General features: G+C 43.6%; 1 protein-coding gene across 1 annotated transcript in view; it reads left to right on the top strand.

Moving 5' to 3' along the window:
* LOC147747830 (tumor necrosis factor ligand superfamily member 4-like) overlaps positions 1-27078 on the top strand; it is a 137361-nt gene that overhangs the window by 80295 nt on the left and 29988 nt on the right. Inside the window, exon 2 of the mRNA XM_086936368.1 lies at positions 17118-17163. Coding sequence (XP_086792494.1) covers positions 17118-17163 — 46 coding nt within the window. The remainder of the gene's footprint in view (positions 1-17117; positions 17164-27078) is intronic.

The following is a 27078-nucleotide window of genomic DNA, read 5'->3' as shown; positions in this document are numbered from 1 at the left end:
CTTGGTCTGCTAGGGCATACACATTACTCCTTTATTTATCTTTTTCCTTTTGTTGACATTCTAGATTTAAACATGAATGTCACAGCATTGGATGTCACAGCGGTTTCTTCTCCTCCTCCTTTTCTCACTTAACCAGGTAGTCCTAGTATAGAATGGGATGAGTGGATAGACATTTTTGATAACTACCTGGAAGCGTTGGATGCTCAAGATTTTAACTCCAGTAGGAAAAGGGCGATTTTACCTACCAGTCTGGGTAAAGAGGGTCAACACATTTTCAAGTACCTTCCTGTTGTCACTAATGAACGTGGTTAACCCATTGAAGATGTCTATCAAGAAGCACGTAAAAGTTTGGAGAAGATGTATGCGAAGGTGACTAATGTTGTCATGAGGAGGTTCAAATTCTATACTCAACTATAGAGGGTTGGGGAATCGATTGATGACTTTGTTACAAGACTACGGGAACTCTCCCTCAAATGTAGAATTGGTCCCATGGCCGAGGATATTATACGGGATCAACTGATCGTGCAATGCAGAAGCAGAAAAACATAAGAACGGTTGTGGGCTGCCAAATACCCTACTCTAAAGGATGTCATTGATATGGCAAAAATAGTGGAAGAGTCCTGAATTAAAGAGATGGATCGAAGAGATTCGAAATTGGACATTACTGGTGAAGGGGAAACATCTATAGTGTAGTGGAGGGAAATGAAGGGGAGGTGGCTGCGTTCACCAGATTTTTTTGTCAAAGGTGGAAAGAGCTCTTCTGGCAGCAGGCTGTATCCCAGCAAGTTTGGTAATAAGATGTGTGGCATGTGTGGTAGCACTTATCACACAACAGATTAAAAAAATTGCTGGGCCATTGGCAAAGAGCGCAGGAAGTCTGGCCGCAAATGTCATTTCACTAGAATGTGTAGAGAAGTCAACAAAGGAAAGGTGGCCTTGTTGTCTGAGGAGACACACTTTAGTGAGTGCTTGTCTATGCCTGACAGAATTCTTTGTGTTGAACTATCTCAAATTGAAGTAGGTGACAATGAAGAGGTCCTTCTTACTAGTTCTTCACATTTAGATGATAAGAGAAGACACAGGCCCAAGGCAGAGTTTGTCATTGCGAACAAATAAGTTGACCTCATGGTACATTCAGGGTCATTATACACCATCGTACCTAAGAGGATTTATCAACAAGAATGGCCCAATGTGAGTTTGTTGCCCAAAGATATAAATCCCGGTGGGTATGAAGGAGAGCAGATAGATATACTGGGTTATATTTTGGCGGACATTTCTTTTAAAAATAGGTCTGTCTAGGGAAAAGTTTACGTGGCTGACTCGGGGTCTCCCATCTTGGGTTGGTACCACCATTATGACCTGCATATTAAGATTGACCCCCATGGTGATGAACAGGTGATGGTGGTGGATGACCCCACTGTTGAGGACATCTTGGAGGGTGGTAAGGAAGTGTTCAGAGATCAACTTGGAAACCTAGAAGGTTATGTTCACAAATAAAACTAAAGTCTGGAGATATCCCAGTACAGCATAAGCTCAGAAAAGTTCCCATTATGGTGAGGGGTGAAGTCAAGAAGATTTTGGATGAAATGTTATCCAATGGGGTTATTTAACCTGTTGAGATTTCTGCTTGGGTTTCTCCTGTTGTCATCACACAGAAGGCGGATGGAAATTTACGTTTCTCTGTTGACTTGAGGAGTTTAAATCGAAATATCATTCCCAATACCTTTCCCCTGCCTAACATTAACGAGCTAATCTTATTGTTGCAAGGTGCTACATTTTTCTCAAAATTGGACCTTCATTACGTTTATGACCAAGTACGGTTACATGACTCCTCTAAACACTTGACAGCCTTCATTACCATGGAAGGTATCTTTCAAATCACTAGGATGCCTTTTGGATTGTCCTCGGCTGCTAGTGTTTTTCAGAGGATGGTGTCAGAAGTGTTTAAAGGTCTGAAAAATAATATCTGCTTCCAGGATGATATCCTAGTATTTGGTGATAGTGAGAGAAGTCACAACTTGGCGTTAAAAGAAGCTCTTACAAGGCTTTTGAAGTCTGGTTTAACGCTGTGTACAGAAAAATGTGCATTCCTTGTCACGAAGATGGAATACTTGGCACACTCCCTTTCTGCTGAAGGTGTTCAACCAAAAAGAGATTTGCTTGCTTCCATAAGGTTGGCTCCTATTCCAATTAACAGGGATCAATTGCGTTCCTTCCTTGGGTTAATCGAGTAATATTCCAAGTTTGTGAAGAACTTTGCAAGGAAAACAGACCCTTTGAAAGTACTTATGAGGAATGGTGCCATCTTTACTTGGGGAGCAGATCAGCACCCTTGTTTTGAAAACATCAAGCTTGACATTTGTGATGCAGGGATTCTTGTGCCTTTTGATGTTAACACCAAAACCACTGTCACAGTTGATGCCAGTGACACTGGTATTGGAGCTGTCTTGTCTCAGAATGACGGTACTTCAGAAAAAACGGTGCCGTTTGCTTCACGCACCTTGCCAACTATTGAACGTCAATATTCTGTAATAGAAAAATAAACTTTAGCTGCCACCTGGGGTGTTGAATATTTCAGAACAAATGTTTGGAGGTGAAAGATTCTTCTCTGTACTGATCACAAGCCCCTGCTTACAATTTTGTCACCAGGTGGGGCAGGGAAAGGGTCAGCCAGACTAGCTCGCCTGGCCTCCAGGTTGCAAGAGTACAACTTCGAGATTGAGTGTATTTCTGGTTGGAATAATGTTCAAGCAGACTGCTTGTTGCGTTTGTCTTTGGAGTGGGAGAAAGTGCATAAAATTGCTGTGACAAAGAGTGCAAGGGAAGGAGCAATTTCCAGTGTGGAAGATGTTGTTCAATGGAGTTGTGGTGCGGTCAGCAAAGAAGAGTGGGGGAATGCTATGTTGCAAGATGAGGTTCTTAAGTCCGCTCTTAATGCCGTTATCAATGAATTATCCATTGTTGCTGACCAGATTTTCATGCAGGGTTATAAGATTGTTCCTTCATTTGGCATTCGAAAAAGGTTATTTGACATAGCCCATAAAGGACACCTGGGGCAGATTATTACAAATAAAAGATTGAGGAGTGAATTATGGTGGCCGGAAATTGATGGTGAGGTGTTCGATTGGGTTGAAAGGTGCAGTGAATGCAGTTAGTGTGAGAAGAGGTTGAAGGTTGGGCCACAGTCTGTCCCGAGTTCCATCCATGATCCTGGTGTAGTTTGGCATAGTGTTTGCCTTGATTTCACTGGACCTATGCCAGGGGTTCATCCTAATCAATCAATCAATCAATCAATCAATCATGACACTTATAAAGTGCACAACATATCCATGAGGGTCTCAGGTACTGGGGGGTGCTGCTAGTCATTGAAGAGCCAGGTATTGAGGAGTCTCCTGAAGGCCAGTTGGTCCTGGGTCTGTCGTAGGTTGGTGGGGAGGGTGTTCCAGGTCTTGGTGGTGAGGTGGGAGAAGGATTTGCCACCGGTAGTCGTTCCTCGGATGCGAGGGACTGTGGCGAGGGTGAGGCTGGCGAAGCGGAGCTGGCGGATGTAGAAGTTGAGTTGAGTGTTGAGGTATGCTGGGCCGGTCTTGTGGAGAGCTTTGTGTGCGTAGATGAGGAGCTTGAAGGTTATCCTCTTGTTGACGGGGAGCCAGTGCATGTCTCTCAGGTGGGGTGTGATGTAGCTGCGGCGGGGGATGTCGAGGACCAGACGTGCCGACGCATTCTGGATGCGTTGCAATCGCCTCAGGAGCTTGGCCGACATTCCCGCATAGATGGCGTTTCCGTAGTCCAGCCTGCAGGTGATGAGGGCCTGAGTGACTGTTCTTCTTGTCTCGGTGGGGATACACTTGAAGATCCTGCGGAGCATTCGGAGGGTGTTGAAGCAGGATGAGGATACGGCATTGACCTGCTTAGTCATAGTGGGCCCGATTCACAGAACTAACTTAAGACAAAATCCTAAACTTACTACTTTTGGTGTTCACAGAAGTTAAGATTTTGTCTTAAGTTGGTCTTAAGACAGACTTAAGACAAAATCCGAACTTAAGTCTGTCTTAAGTTTGTCTTAAGACAAACTTATGACAAAATCCTAACTTCTGTGAATACCAAAAGTAGTAAGTTTAGGATTTTGTCTTAAGTTAGTTCTGTGAATCGGGTCCGGAGAGCGTGGAGTCGAGGATGACCCCTAGGTTTCGTGCGTGGTCGGTGGGTGTCGGGGCTGTTCCTAGGGTTGCAGGCCACCAGGAGTCATCCCAGGCTGAGGGGGTGGAGCCGAGGATGAGGACCTCCATCTTGTCACAGTTCAGCGTCAGTCGGCTGTTCCTCATCCATTCTGCGACGGCCTTCATTCCTTCGTGGAGGTTGGTCTTGGCGGTGTGAGGGTCTTTGGTGAGGGATATGATTAGCTGGGTGTCGGCAAAGGAGATGATGTTGAGGTCGTGCTGTCAGGCGACGTGGGCGAGGGGTGTCATGTAGATGTTGAACAGTGTCAGGCTGAGGGAAGAGCCCTGGGGTACGCCGCAGATGATTTCGGTGGCTGTGGAGTGGAAGGGGGGAGGCGGACGCTCTGAGTTCTGCCGGAGAGGAAGGATGTGGTCCAATCCAGGGCCTTCTCTTGGATCCCGGCGTCGTGTAGGTGTGTACGTAGTGTGTGGTGGCAGACCGTGTCGAAGGCGTCTGACAGGCCCAGGAGGATGAGGGCTGCTGTTTCTCCATTGTCAAGCAGGGTCCTGATGTCATCCGTGAGGGCGATGAGGGCGGTCTCGGTGCTGTATTTTCTGCGAACCCCGGACTGGAACGGGTCGAGGATGCTGTTCTCCTCAAGGAAGCGGGTCAGTTGTTTATTGATGATTTTCTCTGTGACCTTCACCGGGAACGGGAGCAGGGAGATGGGTCGGAAGTTCTTGAGGTCCTTGGGGTCTACCTTGGGTTTCTTGAGTAAGGCGCTGATCTCGGCATGCTTCCAGCTTTCTGGGAAGGTAGCTGTCTCGAAGGAGGTGTTGATTACTTTTCCGGAGATGGGGTGCGATGGCTGTGCTGGCTTTGTTGAAGATGTAGTGAGGGCATGGGTCCAGTGGTGATCCGGAGTAGATGGTGTTCATGGTCTCGTGGCTTCCTCGTCATTGACGCTGGTCCAGTTGAGCAGGCGGTTGGTGCAGGTGGTGATCATGGGGGCGGTGGTTGTCGGGGAGATCGTGTCGTTGAAGCTGTCATGGATGTTGGCGATCTTGCGGTCGAAGAAGGTGGCCAGTGAATCTCACAGGTCTTGCGAAGGTGGGATATTGTTGGTGTTGGAGCTGGGGTTGGAGAATTCCTTCACAATGTTAAAGAGCTCTTTGCTGTTGAGTGCGTTGTTATCCAGGCAGTTTTTGAAGGAGGCCCTCTTGGCATCTCTAATGAGTTGATGGTGTCTGCGGGTGGCATTCTTGTAGGCTGCGTAGCTGTCCGGTGTTCGTTCGCGGAGCCAGTTCTTCCCCAGTTTTCGGCAAGTTCCTTTGGAGGCCTGGAGGTCTTCGGTGAACCAGGTGGCTTTCTTGCTGGTGTGTTTGTTGGAGGGTGTCTTGAGTGGGACGAGGGTGTTGGTGCAGTTGTCGATCCACTGTCTAAGGTTGCGGGTGGCCGTGTTGGGGTCGGCGGTGTAGGCAGGTGGGCTCTGGGCGAGGGTGTTGGTTAGCTGGTCTTCTGTTACCTTGCTCCAGCAGCGTTGAGGCATCTGTTGGGTGCTGTGGTGCATGGTGGGCTTCCTGAAGGTGAAGTGGATGCAGTGGTGGTTTGGTCCAAGGAGATGTGGGGGCTTGCGCTAAAGATGGGGTCGAGGGTGTGGCCGGCGGTGTGGGTTGGTGTTGTTATGAGCTGTCTAAGTCCGAAGTCCCAACAAGAGATTTGGAATGGTTGTCATGAATGTTCACTCTAGATCAGTGGTTCCCAAACTTTTGACTCCTGAGGACCCCCACTGAGTCACTACTGAAAGCCGGGGACCCCCAAGCAATTTGTACAATTTAAATTAAAAAAAATTAATACAGTAATTCGCAAAAAAATACACAAACAAGTACACACCAAATAAATGTTTCCATTACTAAAGCTTTTATTATTATATATTGAAAAATATGCAAAAATCAAAACTTTTTAATGGGAAGCATGGTGCTGCATCTCGGCCTCATTAACAAGCAAATTGTCTTTTAAAGACCTGTGAAGTACTTGGGTGCGGCTGTGTGTAAGCCCGGGAAGCTGTCTCTGCCCGGGCTGCCACACACAACAGGGGAGGGGGCGGGACTGAAGCGCTTTGAGCTCAATGGGCGTTGCGCGCCTGGTGTGCACTGCAGAAGGAATGGCCTGAGGCTGGAGCCCAGCGCCAGGAACTCACACTGATGCAGTTTAAAGTAGGTAAGTGCTTGTGATAACCTATGCATGCTTGAAGTGTCACTCATAGTATTTGAATGTCACTCAAAATGACACTGAAATTCGGCCGTAATTGTGCGTCATTATCTTCTTCTGTTCACCCTTTGTCCCTTTATGCCCTCGTTTCCCTTCTCCCCAGACACTACGCGCCCACCTTTCCGTCTATTGACAAAGTCGACCTTCTTTCATAATACTTACTTACCTCTCACTTTTCTCCCCCATCTTTCTTGCAGTCTTTAATGCCTTCTAGGTCTCGCGTTTGTAAAGATTTTAGTTGTAGTAATACTTTTTTGGACAGTTGCGCCATTCACAAGTCAGTGTGCCAGCCCACTTTAGCTAATCTCACGCTGTAATTTGCACATAGTACTTATTTCCAGGGACTCTAATACATGTGTATTTCTTTACACAAAAGCCTCCAACCAAAGATTTTTTAATTTTGACTTGTCCCCCGGTAGCCCCCTAACAAAGTTTTGCAGAGAACAAAATAAGCAATGACAAACAAGACTCGCAGACAGTGCCAGGCCTACCGACTATGACAATGCTTGGTTCTTCTAGCTTCCTCTTGATGAAGGCTGGGGGCCCACTTTAAATGTTTTACGGTGCCTTTTCTTCGAAGTCAGTGTCTATTAAGTAGTCATTATAAGGGAGCATATACCACAACCATTCAGGCATACACAAATAGGTGTTTTACACAGGGGCAGCTCGTAGTTCCCTGAAGACCCTAGCGACTGGTTCCTCCAGGTTCAACCAGTAAACCTTCATACAGTTGAAGCATAAAAAATCTTGCTGCCTTTTGCAAGTGCTCCTCTTAGACTTAAACAGCTATTATTCCCTTTAGTTATTACAGTCACTTAGCCTAACTCCCTGGCATAAATATAAAAACATGCCGTCCGATGATGCTATTTGTAGTGACTACAGCTCTGCTCATCTTCATTCTGGCGCTGGTATTTAAAATAAAAAGATTCCCATCAGGCCGATTAGGAGGCTGGAATACCTCGGTATTGAGAGCTGGGTGATTGAATGATAACGTGACCTGCTAGGCCACTCTACAGCTACCGTTACTAAACCTGAAGACATCAGTACGTTATCAAAGGTGCTTTAATCTCGTCTAACGTAGCGTAACTTGATAATGTGCTGCAGGACTAACCCTGCCTTATAACGTCCCAAAGGCGAGCGTGCGCTTTTACTGTAAATACGTACATACAAGTGAAACCCTTACATGAAGTTCCAAACGGAGAAACGTCCTCCTGCCCGTTCGAGGTGCTCCAGCCTCTAATGCTCTTCAGTCTCGGCAGACGAGGCACAGCTGTGCCTCACTTTCAGCGCAAATGGGGACATATGCAAAATGCCCTAGGCCTGGCCACAAACAGAGGAGGAAACGCATGCTCTGCTTTGGGTGACGGGCAGAAGCGAACAGTAAAATAAGGGCAATCACGCATTGTATTGTATCTTAACGCCCTGGCACCAGCAACATTCACACCTCTTAAGTGCTATGAGGGCGCATGGGTGTTTCGTTTTTTACAAGGACAGTAGGCAATCAAGTCCTGCGGACCCCCTGGGAATGTGTCACGGACCCCTGGGGGTCCACGGACCACAGTTTGCGAAACGCTGCTCTAGATGGTTTATCATGTACTTTATTCCTGAAATTACTACTAGAGTCACCATAAAAGTGTTGCACAATATTTTTAAAGAAGAAGGTTATCACACTGTTCCTAAAACAGACTATGGCACAGAGTTGACTTCTGGTGAAATGTGTGAATTTTTACATAATTGTGGCATTATACATTCTCTCACTGCACTTTATAATCCCCAATCTAATGGTATTGTGGAGAGAGTCAACCGTAAGATTAAAGGTGCAATAGGTCTTGCCCTCGCCAATAACCTGGATGTTGACGAAACCTTGAACTAATTAGTGTGGGTTCACAGTACCACTAAAAATTCTACTACAGGTGTTGTTCCTTTTGTTGCCATACGTGGAGGAAACCCTCTACTAGGTTACTACCCTCTTGGGTCAGTGAGTTATTGGAAGGGAAGTGTGTGTGCGTTGGTGATTTATCTAAAGTTTTAAACAAAGTGTTGCCTCAGAAACCACAGATTCAGTTTTACTTTGTACCACAGAAGTTTTATTAATTAACTCTGGGTTACCTTATTTTTAATATTTTTTCTATACTTTTTTACATTGAAGTGAGTAACTTCGAAGTGAAGGAGAGGCCATCTCGGGAATTATATAGAACATAAGACTGTAAAAGAATCTACGAGCAAGATTGCTGAGATATTGGAGGCAAATATAAAAAAGAGATAAGGTGTCCACGATCATGAAAAGTACCCATTGCAGCAAGAGCCGGTTGTGAATAACCTCACCCAAGTGAGAATGGAATACTAAGTACGTATTAGATGTCCTACATGAAAAATAGTCCCTCCTTATGAAGACCTTCTTATAAAAAAACTCCTTGGTCCATCTATTACGAAGGTCGAAACGCGTTAGCTACCCCAATGATCCTTGTCCCCCTTCAATACTTAAATTGGCTCCCGCTATAATCTCTCAAACTCTTGCTGACATCTTCAACGCCATGCTTATTTCAGGCAATTACCCCTCAATATGGAAAAGAACAGTAATCAAACCTCTTCTTAAGAAAACCACCCTAGATCCATCCAAGGTCACGAGCTATAGACCAATAGCATGTCTCCCTTTTGCATCTAAGATTATAGAAAAAATCATGAATAACCAGATCTCCGAATCCAAAGACATTAACAACTGTCTTGATGACTCGCAGTTCGGATTCAGAAAAGGTCATGGCACGGACACTGCACTAATAAAAGCTTCTGATGAGATCAGAATGATCCTGGACAGAGGAGGTGCAGCAGTGCTTATAATGCTCGACCTTTCCGCTGCATTTGACACGGTCGATCATTCCATCCTGATCGACCGTGTCAAAAAACCCGGAATCTCCACGAATGCCATTTCCCTTCTCTCTTCCTTTCTAGCTGACCGGGAACAATCGGTCTCTATGGGCGGTTTTTCCTCCTGCTCCTTCGCCCTGCCTTGTGGTCTCCCCGGGGATCCTCGCTGAGTCCAACACTTTTTAACATCTATGTAGCGGACTTAGCGAGGATCATCAAAGCTCATCGCCTAGCAGTTACTTCTTATGCGGACGATACGCAGCTTGTCCTGGCGATCAATAACAACAGACTGGAAGTAGCCACTAACTTCCAACGGGGAATGCACGCCATCTGCAACTCGATGAGCAAAAACAGTTTAGAGCTTAATTCGGACAAAACTGAAGTTATGGTCTTCGGTAAGCTCACTCCTAGTTGGTCCCCTACCTGGTGGCCCCAAGATCTAGGACCTCCACCTATCCCTGTCACCAAGGTCAGGAATCTGGGAGTGATTTTCGACAACAAACTCTCCTACATACATCAAGCCAACTCTATAGTCTCTGCTTCTTTCTTCACGTTAAAAATGATCAAAAAACTGCAACCTTATCTCCCTGCCAACACCATTAACACTTTGATTTCCACTCTTCTAATGTCCAGAATTGATTATTGCAATGCTCTCCTGCTTAATGCTCAAGAACAGGTGTTAAACAAACTCCAGCTGGTTCAGAATGCAGCCGCCAGACTTGTCACTGGAACACCTAAGTTTAAACCTATTTTAAACATTATTCGTAAACTTCACTGGCTACCTGTGAGGCAAAGAATCAAATTCAAGGCTCTTTGCATAGCCTTTAAAACCATCCATGAAAAAGACCCATTCTTCCTAAAACACTCCCTTTGTCCTTACAGACCACTTCACACTCTTAGATCTGCCAAAGCAAACCTTCTTGAGATAGCCAAAACAAGAAAAGCGACATGGGGAGACAGATCCTTTGTAATAGCCACGGCTAAACTATGGAACACCCTCCCCATTCAACTCAAGAGCATTCCCACACTCATTCTGTTCAGGAAACAATTAAAAACTTGGTTATTCAACCAATAGACCCTGCTAATCACATACAACCCTAGCCTTACTCGATTTTCTGTTCTAGCGCCAAGACACCCTTGGGTATTCGCACGCTTAATAAATTGTATAAAATAAATGAGGTTAAGAGTAAACAAGGACTAGAATTCTTGCCAAATAACTACGGCATTTTTGAGCTGAAAGAATAAGCTCAAATTAGAAGTGTGTAAATAGTCTCTGACCCCTACAGGACCAATGGAAAAGCGGTTATTGAGGACGAAAAAATAAATGTCCATATATTAGATAAAAATAAGTAGGACTACAAGAGTTCTTAAAAGAACAAGGGGGCATATTATCAAGGGGGTTTATCTCCGCTTCTTTGGCTTTAAAAGCCAAGAAAGCGGAGATAAAATTATCTCCCTATTACCTAGCTGTCGCTAACACCAGTTAGCGACAGCTAGAAGGAGATAGCGACCATCTTGGGCCCCACTTTGCATTTCAGTGATATTTATCACTAATGACATGCAAAGTGGGCGTGCCAAGATGTTAGTGACTGAAAACAGTCGCTAACATCGCTATCTCCTATTACCAACTTTTGGAGATATTCGCGCTAAGCGCGAATATCTCCAAAAGCTAACACCTGCCCTGAGCAGTTCTTAGCCATGTTATCCAATGGGAGGTGGATAACATGGCTAAGAGCATTAGCTCGGTAATGCATGAATATCGCTGACTTTTCAGCGATATTCCTGCATTGCGGCGATTTTTATCGCATTTGCGTTAAACCTTGGTAATACCAAGGTTTATTTGCGTTAAATATCGCCGCAGTTCAGCGGTAAATTTTTGTCTCTAACCAAGCAATAGCGATAATTATCGCTATTGCTTGGTAATATGCCCCACTATTCTTCTGTAAAGTGATAGGGTTTGTAATGTATTTTGATCGCAAGACATATGTGTATTTATGTGAAAAACAAATGTTTATTGGGATGTCTATGTCTTTATATATGTAAGTATTATAAATATTGCATATGCTGTTGCTTTGCTACAAAAAAACAACTAGGGTTTACTCAAAAGATAGTCGATAATAGGAACCTTGAATGTAAAAAAAGTATAGAAAAAAGATGAAAAATAAGGTAACCCAGAGTTAATTAATAAAACTTCTGCGGTACAAAGTAAAACTGAATCTATGGTTTCTGAGGCAACACTTTGTTGCATCCTGCCTCCGTATAGTAAGTGTTGAATTGTAGCGCCCATCTTTCAGTGGCTTAAGTGGAACTGTCTTGGTTGTCATATCACCATTAATTGATGATCATCAACTAGATTACCCTATAGTATGATTCTAAGTCAGGTGTTACAATTCCACCCTCAAAGGTGGACTCGAAGCATTTCTTTAGATTCCACAATAAGCTCCACAGCATGGAGCTTAGTTTATAAAAGATGGAGTGTCAAAGTGCATATGGGTTGTTATGTAGTTTCTATAGTTTCTATAGGAACTGCATATGGGTTGTTATGTAGTTTCTATAGTTCCTATAGGAACCGGGGAGCAACACAATTTTAAAAATGCCCGATCTACCCAGGAGCGACAAGCAGAGCTCTGGCCACAATTTCATCTGTAGCCAATCTGTAGCCAATCTGTCCAGCAACAGTTGAAGGTTAATTTTCCTCACTGTTGTGGCGTTTGGAGTGACATACACTCGCAAGTATCAAAACCTGCTCATGATAGTTTGCAATTCTGTCACCAAGTCGAGGTCCTGGTGGTAGGAATTGTCCAGAAAGACCAGTGACCTTGTGAGGAAACATCAGCCTTTATTGACATAAAGGCTGATGTTTCCCCACAAATCTTCATTCTCTGGATCATCTGTGGACCCAATAAGTCAGGATCCATCAGGAAGGTCAACGAATCATCGGCATATATGGCTACTCTATCTGCAATCCAGGCATCCCACTTGAATCCTCACACCTGGGCATCGATACAAAGCCACCCTGCCAGGAGTTATATGGCAATGGAGAAGAGAAGTGGTGAGAGTGGGCAACCCTGTCTGTCCACCTGTGAATCCAGAAAGACTCTGATGTTGCACTACCTATTCAGACACAGGCAGTGAGATTTGTATACTGTAATTTAATGTATGTAATGAATTACTGCCAAAAATGTATGTGGTGGGGAAAAGCGAACAGATAGTCCCATCCCATTTACTCAAAAACATTTTTGATGTCCGCCAAGAAGACCACTCTCGGCCCTCGGGCGCGCACACCTAGGTTTCCCTCCGCGCAGACACTACAATCAGCGAGCACTTCAAAGGATTTCATACATTCAGTAAATACTTCAGTGGAGCCTTTGAAGTGTGGCTCATTGTGAAGCTGCTGCCCTTCCAAATGCATTTCTAAAGACGTGTTTTTCGTCTTTAGAAATGTGAACAAAGCAAACACAAGGAGATGATGGACGGAGCGCTGAAATGTTTCAGACACTCACAAAGTCACAGATCAGGATTAAATCCATCATCATTCTTTAGCTCACTTCGCCACCCCAGCTCAGACCCAGCTATATGCAAATCAGTCTTGACCCTGTGCATCATGGGAACAGTCCAGACTGAACTGCCAAGCCAGGTCTTCCCTGAACCGGAAACAAGCATTCTGGGACCAGTAACACCCTTTATCAGCCAGGCTAGCTTGAATCCAGTGGCAAAGTGAGCAAGGGACCCACGGCTGTGCATACCCTGACATTTTAGGGCGAACACAGCAAACACAAAGAGAAGATGGACAGAGCCCTGAAACTTTTCAGACAGTCAACTCCAGTCACAGATCTGGGTTGAATCCATCATCATTCCTTAGCTCACTTCGCCTCCTCAGTTCAGACCCAGCTATATGCAAATCAGTCTTGACCCTGTGCCTCATGGGAACAGTCCAGGCTGAACTGCCAAGCCAGGTCTTGCCTGGACCGGAAGCAAGCATCCTGGGACCGGTTTCTGGGTAACACCCTTCATCAGCCAGGCTAGCTTGACTCCAGTGGCAAAGTGAGCAAGGGACCCACGTCTGGGCATACCCTGCCAACTTAGGGCGAACAAAGCAAACACAAGGAGATGATGGATGGAGCACTGAAATATTTCAGACACTCACCCCCAGTCACAGATCTGGGTTGAGTCCAACATCATCCTTTAGCTCACTTCACCACCTCAGTTCAGACCCAGCTATATGCAAAACAGTCTTGACCCTGTGTCTCATGGAAACAGTCCAGACCGAACTGCTAAGCCAGGTCTTCCCTGAACCGGAAACAAACATCCTGGGACCGGTTTATGGGTAACACCCTTCATCAGCCAGGCTAGCTTGAATCCACTGGCAAAGTGAGCATGGGACCCACGTCTGGCATGCCCAGATCTCAGTGAATGCATGATATTGTTCTACATTCTATCAATCAATTGTTGTTTTTGCATTAGTCACCCCGAGTGGGGCAGGTATGCCCTGATGTGGGTCTCGTGCTCTCCATGCCACTGGAGTCATGATATTCTGGCTGAAGAGGGGTGAAACCCCAAAACCGGTCCTAGGATGCTTGTTTCCAGTTCAGGGAGGACCTGGCCTGGCAGTTCAGGCTAGACTGTTCCCGTTGGGCACAGGGTCAAGAGTGATTTGCATATGGCTGGGTTCAAACTTGAATGGCATGGTGAGCAAAAAAACGATGTATTTAGGCCCAGATCTCTGTACTAGGGTGAATGTATTACATTGTTCTGCATTCTGTCCATCAATTGTTGTTTTTGCATATGTAGGTGGCACCATAGGTGCCTCCAAAAACCAACAGCTGAGGGCTGGGGGGAAGGAGGGCCCACTACGGGCCCCTAAAGTCCCTTGCTACAATTGTGATAGCTTCTGGTAATTCAGTTATACTGAGAATGATTAGGGACAAGGAAATAGCATGCTCACAGTGTTTTATTAAATTAGTGAAACTTCAAAAGAACGTGAGGTATAAGAGTTTGGTTAATTTTCATTAAAAAAAACATTAGGCTATTCTAGAGATGGTAAACTCAGAATTACATCCTGAGACTCCCCTGATTGAACTACAATAATTATTAACAGTTCTAACCTTCACTTGCCTAGCACACTGTAGTCAAGAGGGGGGGTGAAGATGGCCAATATTTAAATAGGTGGTTGGGTGAAGAAACCATATGCTTATCAGATACAGACCATGGAAGATGCAAGCTGGTTTTATTTTGTTATATAATCACTTAAAACAGATAACAATTGCAAAGTAATTTGGTGGCACAATCCTATGAGATTGCAAACCAGATTACACATCACAACAGACAAATCCAAAAATTTGTGAATGGTATTGAAAATAACATAGGAATGAGGGACGTCCATGGCCAATTTTTGATGAGGCAGATTGAATAGAATATCATATACAGCTTTACATAGTTCCAGCTTTCAATATTTATTATTTATGACAAAATGGATGTTAGAGTACACTCTGAACAAATACATACTCTTTGCACCACTATTCCATCTGCATGTCCTTGATACACTAATAATTTAATTGAAGACTGGTGGAATATGTTCCTGATATGTCCCCAAATGCAGAATTTTTGGCAAAATATTTTTAGACAATTGGGTTCCAAATCTGGGGTTTAATTATGCCACTCTCCTGGATCTGTCTGCTTTGGTTTATCAGAGCATGATATTTTGATGAATATTCATAAGCAGACCATAGATCACATGTACAAAGCATTTTTGTGTTCGCAAACGGGTTGAATCACAGAATCGTTCCATTTGCAAACACAAAATGTTTTGAAATGTACAAATCTCTATTTGCAATTTGGTAACCGATTACTAAATCGCAAATGGTGTATGCATATTGGAATTCGGAAGGGGCCTGTTTAGGGCACCCGTTCCTCATACCGAACCGCAGTGGTATGCGTGAATGTTTTGTGACCGAAATACAGTCACAAAACATTAGCATTTTACTGCCTAGTATAAGTAGGTGGTAACCCATTCGGAAATGGGAAGAGGTCCCTAAGGAAAATCCTTCTCCTTTGTGAATGGTTGCAAAACGATGTTTTAAGAGTCTGCAGTGGTCCCATGGACTTCTTCAGCCTCTTAAAAAATGAAAGAACAACTTTTCATTTTCTTTTTAAATGCATCCTTTTTTCCTTCTATGAAAACAGGATGCATTTAAAAAAAAGTGCTTTATGTAAAATCAATCACAGACATGGTGGTCTGCTGACCCCAGCTGGCCACCATCCCTGTTATTTTTGAAATTAAAAGTGGGTTGCAAACCAAGACCCAGCTCATTAATACTCATGTGGTAGATCTATTTGCGTCCCATCACAAAATGTGTAAACCACACATTTGCACATGGGTCTTTGCGATGACCAAATAGCGAATTGCAAAAAGTCTCTATTAAGTAATCGTAAACACTTACCGTTGACCATGTGCCCTCATGTTCTTTACAGCTATTACTCTTGCCCAATCTATTATATTGTTGTTATGGAAATCTACTTACCCCACCTACACTTCTTCAATGATAGGAGAAAATGATCGAGATCAGCCATCTCAAAACACCCTTAATTTCAGCATCAACATAAAGAAATACTTTTTTTAAATCTGGAGAAAATTATTTAGTGAAGTAGCCTAAAGCCTCAACGTTAGTAGGTATCGAAATTGTAAAACATTGAATTTTGATCAATTATGTCGCTATTATTTCCTTGTTTTTTAAAGAAATGTTGTGATGTAATGTAAATATTCCTGCACATCCTTAATAAAACATAAGAATAACACAAACAAAAGCACTTGGAAAAAGGGTTTAAAAGGGATTCTGGGATCCTGTTTATGAGAATTTGATACCTAGATGGAAGAAGCCCAATCTAAGGGTCTTCCCTAAAAAGGGTGAATGCCCTCACTCATTGAGGCAACATGCTTCATCATCGGCCACTACTCACTGAGGAGTTGAAAAATGTAACTCCCTAGAGGTAAAGTCACAGGGAACCTACAAAGAAATAATTGTACAGGAAGGAGGTTGAAAGCTCTTTATTTCTCCATCCCCATTGCATGATTAAAAGTAGAATACTCTGGGAAACTGTACAATGCAGGATGACAAACTCCAGGGTGCAAGATCACATAATTCCAGTGACCCTAGTAATATGAGATAATAATATTTGTGTACATTTGTTGTGAGGCATTTTGTTTTGGTGATGATATACTGTGTTTTTTTAACTATAATATTTAATATTGAGGCTGAATTGTGTTGTTCTGAGCTTGTTGATATTTGTTCTGTTTTGACTGCTTTGGTGTGTTGTCCTTGCTATGTTTCTGCTGTGCTGCTGTTTTATTTTGTGGTGAGTTATCATGTTGACATTTTCCATTAAAGATACCAACAATGCTGTTACTTTTCAGCCACCAAAAATGCTGTTACTTTTCAGCCAGAAACAGAACAGAATGTTCCAGTGCCAAACAACAATTGACCACACTTTAAAGCGTTGCTCACCAATTTAAAGCACCTGTTGGTCCATAATTGTGGCAGAGATCATGGCTTAACATTGCACTTCCAGTAGTAGTACTCACTTTATGTGATCTGGCCCATGGGCTCCAAAAAAGGGTGCGATTATGCTTCCTATGAGTCCAGATTTAAACTGGGAGCCTTGACTAATGACCAAAACTGTTAGAGCGAGAATTTTGAGTGCAGAAATTTGAATATTTTAACGTTATCAGGGCGGAGTACTCCTTCAAGTAAATTTGTATTGTGAATGTTGCATTCGATTTGAAAATTCGTTTTTTAAATGGAGATTGTTTTCTTTTTCTTTAGGAGACAAAAGAAGATATTCTGTATACTGAATCAGAACTCATGGAAGGTATGTATATTTTAGTATCTAAATGTTGGGTCATGTTACTTTTGCTTTAAAGGCACTTAGGGCTAGATGTAGGTAAATAGGTTTTACCGATTCTTAAATACCGAATTTTACCGATTCGGTATTTAAGAATAGGTAAAACCTATATAGGTAAAAAATCGGTAAAAAATATACTGTATGTATTTGCTATTGAATCCTATGGGCCTTGAAGCCCATAGGATTCAATAGCAAATACCGATTCGGTATTTACCGAATCAGTAAAAATACCGAATTGCCAAGGGGGACAGGGTGTCACTTTCACACCCTGTTGCACCCCTGTTTCTGGCTTGTGTGCCATGTGGCACACATACATGCCCTAAGGCAGAGGTCTTCAAACTATTTGATGCCGAGACCCCCTTGTAAAACCTTTTTAATCTTAAGGACCCTCTCCCAACAAAAGTTTCTAGAAACTGGTACTCCTCAACATCAACAACTATCGACAACCATAAATGCGCCTGTTAGACCTCATCACATCCATCCATCCATCATTCATCCACCCACACTTTCACACATCCATCCATCCATCCTTCATCCATTCATCCACCCTTTCATCCTTCCAACCATACATCCATCCTTCATCCATCCACCCTTTCATCCTTACATCCACCCTTTACCCATCCACCCTTCCTTCCATCCATCCATCCATCATTCATCCACCCACCTTTTCACACATCCATCCATCATTCATCCATGCAACCTTTTATCCATCCATCCATACATACATCCTTCATCCACCCACCCTTTCATCCTTCCATCCATACATCCAACCTTCATCCTTTCATCCATACATCCATCCACCCTTTCATCCTTCCATCCATACATCCACCCTTCATCCATCCACCCTTTCATCCATACATCCATCCCTCATTCACCCACCGTTTCATCCATCCATCCACCCATCATTCATCCACCCACACTTTCACACATCCCTCCATCCACCCTTTCATCCTTCCAACCATACATCCACCCTTTCATCCATCCACCCTTTCATCCTTACATCCATCCTTTACCCATCCACCCTTCCTTACATCCATCCATCCATCATTCATCCACCCACCTTTTCACACATCCATCCATCATTCATTCATGCAACCTTTTATCCACCCATCCATACATCCATCCTTCATCCATCTACCGTTTCAGCCTTCCATCCATACATACATCCTTCATCTAGCCACCCTTTCATCCATCCATTCACCCATCATTCATCCACCCACTTTTTCAACACATCCATCCATCCATCATTCATCCATGCAACCTTTTATCCATCCATACATCCATCATTCATCCATCTACCGTTTCATCCTTCCTTCCATCCATACATACATCCTTCATCTAGCCACCCTTTAATCCATCCATTCACCCATCATTCATCCACCCATTTTTTCCACACATCCATCCATCCATCATTCATCCATGCAACTTTTTATCCATCCATACATCCATCCTTCATCCATCTATCGTTTCATCCTTCCTTCCTTCCATCCATCCATCCTTCATCCATCCACCTTTTCATCCATTCATCCTTCATCCATCCACCCTTTCATCCATCCATCCATCCATTCACCCTTCATTCATCCACCCACCTTTTCACACATCGATCCATCTATCCATCATGATCCATGCAACCTTTTATCCATTCATACATCCATCCTTTATCCATCCACCCTTTCATCCATTCATCCACCTACCTTTTCTGTGCCTCTCTCATGGGGGAAGGGAGTGGGGGGGGGGGGTCAGTAGCTCTTCTCTCTGCGTCTTCTTCCTTCTTCCTCTCTCATGGGAGGGCATCTCTGTGCCTCCTTGCTGGTGGCGGGGGGGGGGGCGTACAGGCTGTAACAACATTTCACCTGAAGAACAGACTCTCAGGCACATTTCTCCCTCACAGGCGCCAAGTATGAGGGTTTGTGGTGCTTTACAGCCTCCTCCCCCAGCCACCCTCCCCTGCCCCCCATCCCTTCCCCTCCCCTCCTCGTGTATGTGAGCGGGGCTTAAACACCTTCAGGGACACACACAAAGCCGCAGTACTTCAAAGGTCTTTAAAAGACCTTTTACTTGTTAATGAGGCGTTGTTGTTGTTTCACCCCTCGGTGTGAATTAGGCCTCTGCCCTGAGCACCTTCAATCAGCCCGACGCCACTAAGGCAAACTGACAATCTGCGACCCCCTTCCCAGGACTCCTCGACCCCCCTGGGGGTCGCGCCCCACAGATTGAAGACCGCTGCCCTAAGGGCATGTCTGTGTGCCACATGGCACAGGTGTACATGCACAGATGTGCATGTACACAAGAATTAGTTATTTACCATGCAATTGTATTACATGGTAAATACCGAATCCTGAAAGCCCTGTAGCAGTGTTAAAAGTGCTACCTACATTGGAAACATACAGAATCGGTAATTTTACTGATCGGTATATTTACCGAATCGGTAAAATTACTGATCCTGTATGTTTTCAAGGGTCCTACATCTCCAAAGCCCAATGCCAGTCGGAAACGGCCGAAAATCGGTATTTTCGGCCGTTTCCGACCGGTATTGGGCTACCTACATCTGGCCCATAAGCTCTGAAGCTGCTCAAGGTAGCTTGTTAGAAACACACAAACAACAACTAAAATAAAATAATATTAATAATAATATAATCATTATTATAAATGTTGTTTGTTGTTGAAATAATAATAATCCTCATCATCATCATAATACAAAGAGTCATAGTAAAATTACATTGCTGATAGTGATAACAATGATACGTATACAACTGTGGCTACTTCTACTACTATAGCTGCTACCACTGATACTAACATTCACCATAATAAAGTCAATTTAATTAGTATCTCAATATAACTACTTGGGGAGCTTATAACTCCAATTTGAACCGGGCGTTCTAGAGTGTGGTACTGATGGACAACGTCAACTTGACCCGAGATATTTTAATTGTAATAAAGTGGCTCCGCAGACCTTCCTTCTCATGAGGGCATTTTCAAGTGAAGTCCTTCATTTTGATCTGTGCTTCCACTATCTATAATGACGTAGCTGGTTGCAAAATGAGCATCATTAAAAGCAAGTAATTGTGCCTTTAATCTGGATTTCACAGTACTTCACTTCTTTTTTTAGTTTATGTTTTTTATTGAAGAATCAAAACAATAAATCAGAATATAAATCAGTACGTCATTTAGTCAGCTACTTAGTAAATGTGAACAGTTTATCAAAATAAAGCGAAATAAAAAGGTCAAAATGAATGAGTCGCCAAAAGGCAACACACTGAATGATATTATAATAGAAAAGAAGAAAGAAAGCTAGAAAGAGAAAAAAAAGGGGAAGGGAAAAGAAGAGAGTGGAAAGAGGAAAGTAAGAAGGATATAAAGTATATATTGAGATACAATTATAATATAGTAAGAGATGATAAAAAATATCCTATTACAATTCTATTTTATTAATAACTCATAACATAGATGAAATTCATCAAAATATGTTGGTTAGTCTTGTGAAGACATAGTAGTATTAACAATAGCACTATGAGATAAATAATTGGTAATTAGTAACCACAGTTTGTCATATTTAAATGCTAACTGTAGGGAGTTGAGATTAAATCTGTCCAATCTGGGGTTGGGATATACTAAATTCCACCAACAACTAATAGAAATATTTTCTTTGGATTTCCAGTTAAGAATAAGTACCTGTCAAGCAGTTGCTATTAAGAGGTCCACAAGTTCTCCTAGCAATATGCTATGACACCAGAGTGTACACCTTCGAAAAAACGGTTATATAATGATAAAGATGAGGAAACATTGGTAATAAATTCCACCTTTTGTCCAACAAGTCCAAATTTCAGAATGAATGGGGAAGAGAAAAATCATATGCAAGTATGAACTAGCATGTGCATCACAAAGCCAACAAGTATCTTGTTAAATGAGTTTAGTTTTAAAAAGAAAACTGGAGTGTAAAATAATAGATTATTGAAAAAAAAACAAAGTTTGAGTTAAAATAGTGAAGCGATCTGTAGAATGCACTTTGGCCCACATTTTATCCCAGGTGGAAACCAGCCAAGTACAATGCAACTTCAATTCCCATAAAGCATTGTTAGGAAACTTTGGTCTGTCCATATTGAATGGTCACTGCAATTTGTATATGACAGCAGCTTTTGAGTACAGATTCTTAGAAATAGGACTATTCTGCACATGCAGCCATCTGCAAGGTTACAAGAGGTGATTGACCCAAGTGAAATGTGGAGAGATCCTTTTAGCTCATTACATTGTGTAAACGTATTATTTGAGTGTTAGACCTGGCATCTTTTGCAGTGGTTTCCACGGTCTTTTTGCTTCTGACCTCCTGTTTGTGACTGTGTGCTGAAGTTCATTTTTGCTGGTTTTAGTACGTTGAGCACTTTTAGTATTAGTACACTGGGCACTTTACAGCTGCTAATCAGTGCTAATGTGCATGTTCTCTGTGTATACAATGTAATGGCATTTGGTTTTGTACATGATTTGGCATATTTGATTTACTTGTAAGTCTCTAGTACAGCGCACTACATACCCCCACTGCCTGTAAATAAAATGCTACTAGTGGGCCTGCAGCACTGATTGTGTCACTCACAAAAGTAGCCCTTCAGACATATCTCAGGCCTGCCACTGCAGCTGCCTTTAAACACTTTTCAGGTATATCGTCCAATTGGGATCAGACAGAAAAATGGAGTGTGGTGCCTCTGGACTCACAATTTAAAAACACGTCTTCTGGTGAAGCTGGTTTTTAAATTGCAGGTTTCAAAAAGACTCTTTTTTAGAACGTTGGAGTTTTCTTACTTTATCCAGTCTCTGCCCTGACCTGTCACTAGAATACATGTCTGGGTCAGGGTGACAACTGGGCTTTGTGAATCCACTCTAGACAGTCAATCAATCAATCAGGACACTTGTAAAGCGCACTACATACCCATGAGGGTCTCAAGGCGTTGGGGGCGGGTGCTGCTACTGATTATAGAGCCAGGTCTTGAGGAGTCTTCGGAAGGCCAGCAGGTCTTGGGTCTGCCGTATGTTGGTGGGGAGGGTGTTCCAGGTCTTGGCAACGAGGTAGAAGAAAGATCTGCAGCCGGCGGTTGTTCTTCGGGAGTGGGGGACTGTGGCGAGGGCGAGGCCGGCGGAGCGGAGCTGGTGGGTGGAGGTGTAGAAGCTGAGTTGTCTGTTGAGGTATGCTGGGACGGTGTTGTGGAGAGCTTAGTGTGCGTGGATGAAGAGCACAAAGGGAGCTGAGGTGTGGCCTGAATATCCCGATGGCCCATCACAAGGCTGATGAGCCTTCTTGAGCTAGAGTGGGGGGAGAAATTGACACTTACACCTGAATAGGGTTGTGCCTGTCCCCACACAAAGAGCTGCATACCCCCATGTAGTGTGTTTCGAGCATTAGTCAGGAAGGGTAGTGTCTTGTGCACTACAAAGACCTTTCTTTGAAGTCTCCCTACGTCAAAGGCTAAAATGGGTATAAGTACTGGACCTCTGACACCTTATACTCAGAACACTTCTGAACTCAGGACATTATCAAAAGGGAGAAGAGCTGTTGTGCTGCCAAGAGGGATGGCTTCTTTGCTGCTTGCTTTGTTGTTTTGGCCTGCTGCCTGCTGAGTCTTACCTGGGAGTGAGAGGACTGGACTTTACTCTCTACATCCTGCATCTAAAGTTTCTCCAAGGGGTTGACTGATCTTGTTGCTTAAGTCTCAGGGACAGCAAAGACTTCACTTGCACCGTGCTACCAGCATCTGGGCTCCTCTCCTGTGAGTCCTGCTCTGCTAAGTGTTGCCAAATTCAGCCCTGGGCTGTTGGAAGTGAGTTTATGTGCTGCAACAAGAAACTGAAGCATCAACCCAAAGTATCAGTTTGGAACTGGCGCATCCCTTAGAAATGGCTTCTTCACTGCTGCCTGCACCAAAGCCATGGTCACCGCTCATTAAGTGCAAGATGTACTGACCTCAACATTCAATGCAGCTCTGACTTTGCTGCAACACCTCTGAAGAATGGCCACTACGTGAGTCTCGCACACTGCAACACTGATGTCTGTGGTGTACGGTCCCAACACTGACACAGTCTTGACTGTGCACGGCTTTTGACTGATACTTTTGACTGATGCATCACCTTTGGCCCAGCAGTTCGACTTCAATTCCTCTGAATCGATGCATCGCACCCTTGACATTGACGCATCATTGACGCCGCTTCGCCTCCAGCAACCAAGCTCTCACACCCACAACCAATGCATCACCTTCTCTGCAGAATGCATCATCTCCAAGCCCCAAAGCCTCAACAACCTTGCACTGCCTTCAGGAACTGACCCATCAACTGCACCTGTGATGCCTCACCTTCTCTGCACCATGCATCGTCTTTGATTTCCGATGCATCCAAGGCACTGCAAGGGGTTCTGTGTTATTCCTGTATCAGGCCCCGGTTCCATCGCAGTCGCACTGAACTTTTATATTCGTCCTCATCAGGCGTGAGCAGATAGCCCCACTTGGGGCTTTTGACTTCTAAGCACTGCATTTTGATTTAATCTTGCAAAATTCATATCTTGAGTTGTATTTGTTGGATTATTGTCATTTTGGTCAGATAAATATTGGCTTTGTTTCTGAACTGGTGTGTAATATGGTTGTGGTGTTTTCACTGTGCTACTGTGTGTGCACAAATACTTTACACATTGCCTCTTTAGTTTTGCCTGACTGCTCTGTGCCAAACTACCAGAGGATGAACACGGCAACCTTTGGTTTGTACTACACTCACCCTAACTAGAGTGGTAACACTTACTTTGACAGGGCGCATAATAACCCTGGGCATAGCTTGGGTAGTGGCGCTACACGTAGTATACTTTGAAATACGCATAGTACACAAAGTTGCGTAGTGCATAGCTGATGGCACTGTGTACTTGTCTGCACTGTGCAATAATTGAAAATGGCATCTTGCACAGTGCCAGTTATGATAAAAATAAGTATCTCTATCTTTATATGCTAAAGAGCATACTGTGGTAATGACAGTCCACACGTGGTAAGATTCAAGAACCTTTATTCAGTTCTATTTAACATAGGTGCTCCCAGCTTGACAGGATCATAACACGCGAACATTCTACTGCTGCCTTCAAGTGACTGTGAAGCAGTGAAGGTTTTGGATCCTACGTCTGCCCAGCCCGGATCTCAACAACAGAGTAAACAGAACAAGGTGGCTGGACAGGAAAAATTCATATCATAAATAACAGAAACGCAGTCAATATGTACTACATAACCGCGGAATTTATGTACCAAAACAAATTTATTTTCTTTTTATCTAGTTTATCAGAATTTCAAAAACACAAGGACAAACCAAAGACTGTCACGACAGTGAATTCATGAGTACAATATCTACAAATATACAAGTTTACAAATATTCAAGTGACAGCACGGGCCATACCAAGTGGGAAGGAGGTAAGGGGGGAACAGGAAGGAGTGGGAGGAACCAAGGGATAAGTTACAACACATCATCCTCCCTAGGGAGACCACAGAGGGATGGGGAAAAGGGCAGGAGACAAGTGAGGTGGGTGCGGAGTGGAGAAAAGGAAAGAGCGGGGGAGGGAGAGAGAGAGAGAGAGAGAGAGAGAATAAGTAAGAGAGAGGAAGACAGGTGAACACAGGAGGGAGAGATAACAACATATGCGCAATGAAGCACAACAGTGGGTCCTGCACAGAAGACCCTGGCCCCAGTTAAACACCTGGGTCTACCTGAAAGAATAAACCCATGGCCTCTACCAAAGCTGGCAGAGAGCCCCTTAATAACTATTAAAATATCTATGTCAGGGCGGGGTGGTATAATCCAGAGACGGGTGAATAGTTTCCTGAGACTCTCTCTTCTCTTCTCTGCCCCCCTTTCCTACCAACCGTAAACTGACTCTAAATCCCCTTCACCCCCCTGGTTATATCTAATGGTGACGGGAACTACCTGGTCTAGACGCCCCAACTTCCCGTCTTCCCCGACCACCCCTTAATTCTAAACAAGTGTCTGTGAAACAACATGCCCCTAGTAATACAAGTATCTGTCCTCAAGGAATGATGTAGACTCTGGTTACCATAGTTCTCACCCATTATCAATTAGCAAGTTGAGTTACCTTGAACAATGTTCGTTTGATCCATGTGGACCCATCCCAAGGTCTGTCCCTTCCACCCACATGGAAGAAAGAACGTATAAATCGGAAACAGTAGGGCTTCCGATAACCTGAACTTGTGCTCACTGGCAAATCCAAAATTCAACGGAGCACCCCCTAAGTATACTTCATGGTGTGGACGTAGGTGGGAAGGGATGCCCAATTAGTCTCTTCCTCTAATTCCTCAGAGTGCCACTGGCCACAGCGATCCCTTTCACAATTTTGCTCTAGTCCGCCATATTTGTACCACTTCTCCACCCAGGCGTGTGTCCACCCTTATAATCCTTTTTCTTGGGAAATTTCCTGGACCATGTAACGCTGCATCTACACCAACTCAAATATCCAGTTTCCTTCTCATCATAATGATCAGCATCGGGTCTAACGACAGTTCTCTTGTACCACTGGTAAATCCTTCGGTACGTGCCTCCTCAAAGATCGGTCTTTCCCCCGATTCCTTCAAACCCATTCTACTGGTGAATGTGGCTGAATCTTCTGGGTCTATGAACACATATCCTCTCCCGCCTTCTGTAAACATCTTGTTCCCTCCTAGCGGTACTTTGGGGTGCGGGTAACGTACATTATTGTGTGCCTCCTCCCTTTCCATCTCAGTCACTTCGCTATATAACCAGTCCAAGTACTCTCCTTGCTTGTTACACTTTGAATCAATCAGACTCTGACCATAAACTCCGCCTCGGTCAATGTCAACAGAACATTTTACCCTTGTCATAGGTTTGGACTCGGATAGTGCAGTAGAGCACCACATTTCCTCAGCGTTGTGGCAGGTGGACTTACAAAGGTCCTCCTCTGTCTTCGTGGGTCGTGTTACCACCCATGTTCCTTTATTAACAAGTTCTTTTGTTCTGAAACTTTTCCTTATATTTCCTTCCATCTCTTTTCTCCCGGAAGTATTTTGATCTCTTTTGAATTTGTCAACTGCTGTCTCTCTTATCTGCTCCTTCCTCCCAACAGCCCTTGTCCTTCCAACTCCGTCCCTGGATAATGGTGTTCTCAACCTCAACATCTCCAACTTGGTAATTTGTCTACTTCTGATTTTAGTCAGCCTACCCATAGGTTCTGAACTTTTAGGACTTTGCATTATTCTTAATTTCATTTCCTCATCCCCTCCAAGTACGGAGAACTCTTCTTCCGAAACATACACTTTACTCCATATGCTTCTCTCCCTGTAACTCAAATTCATCTCTCTCCTTCCAGTCAAAATAATGCCTTTGCCTGTGTATGTTTCCCGGGACGTGTCAGCTTCTTCCAATATATTCCCTAGTGTTATAGCCAATTCGCTCTTCCATATTCTTTTGCTTACTACTGTACCATGTGACCCTGAGTCACCGTTAATGTCAATATCTACTCCATCTATTTTGATGGTATACTCATGTTCAGTTTCACTCTTGTACAATACCATTTTGATATCTCCTTCTTTTCTGTGTATTTTGTTCCTTTGTGCCTCACCATTCTTTACTTGCTTATAATGTTCATCTAAAACCTGCATGACATTCTCAAATGCATTCCTATCTGTTCCCTTAAAGATTTTCTTTTCTATGTCATAGTACACTTTCTGTCCACCGGCTCCTAAACTGTGTAACAGTATTCCTACCTTTTCCTCTGGTTTTAAAGGTACATCCTCCACGACAAAAATGGATATATAACTGTAAAAATGTTCCTTCCACACTACCCATTCTGCAATATCAGCATCCTCTCCTTTCATAAATGGCTCAGGTGACAGTATTTTA

Source organism: Lissotriton vulgaris, chromosome 1_1 (genome assembly GCF_964263255.1).
Source record: "Lissotriton vulgaris chromosome 1_1, aLisVul1.2, whole genome shotgun sequence".
NCBI lineage: Eukaryota > Metazoa > Chordata > Amphibia > Caudata > Salamandridae > Lissotriton > Lissotriton vulgaris.
This window is presented reverse-complemented; position numbering and strand designations above follow the sequence as displayed.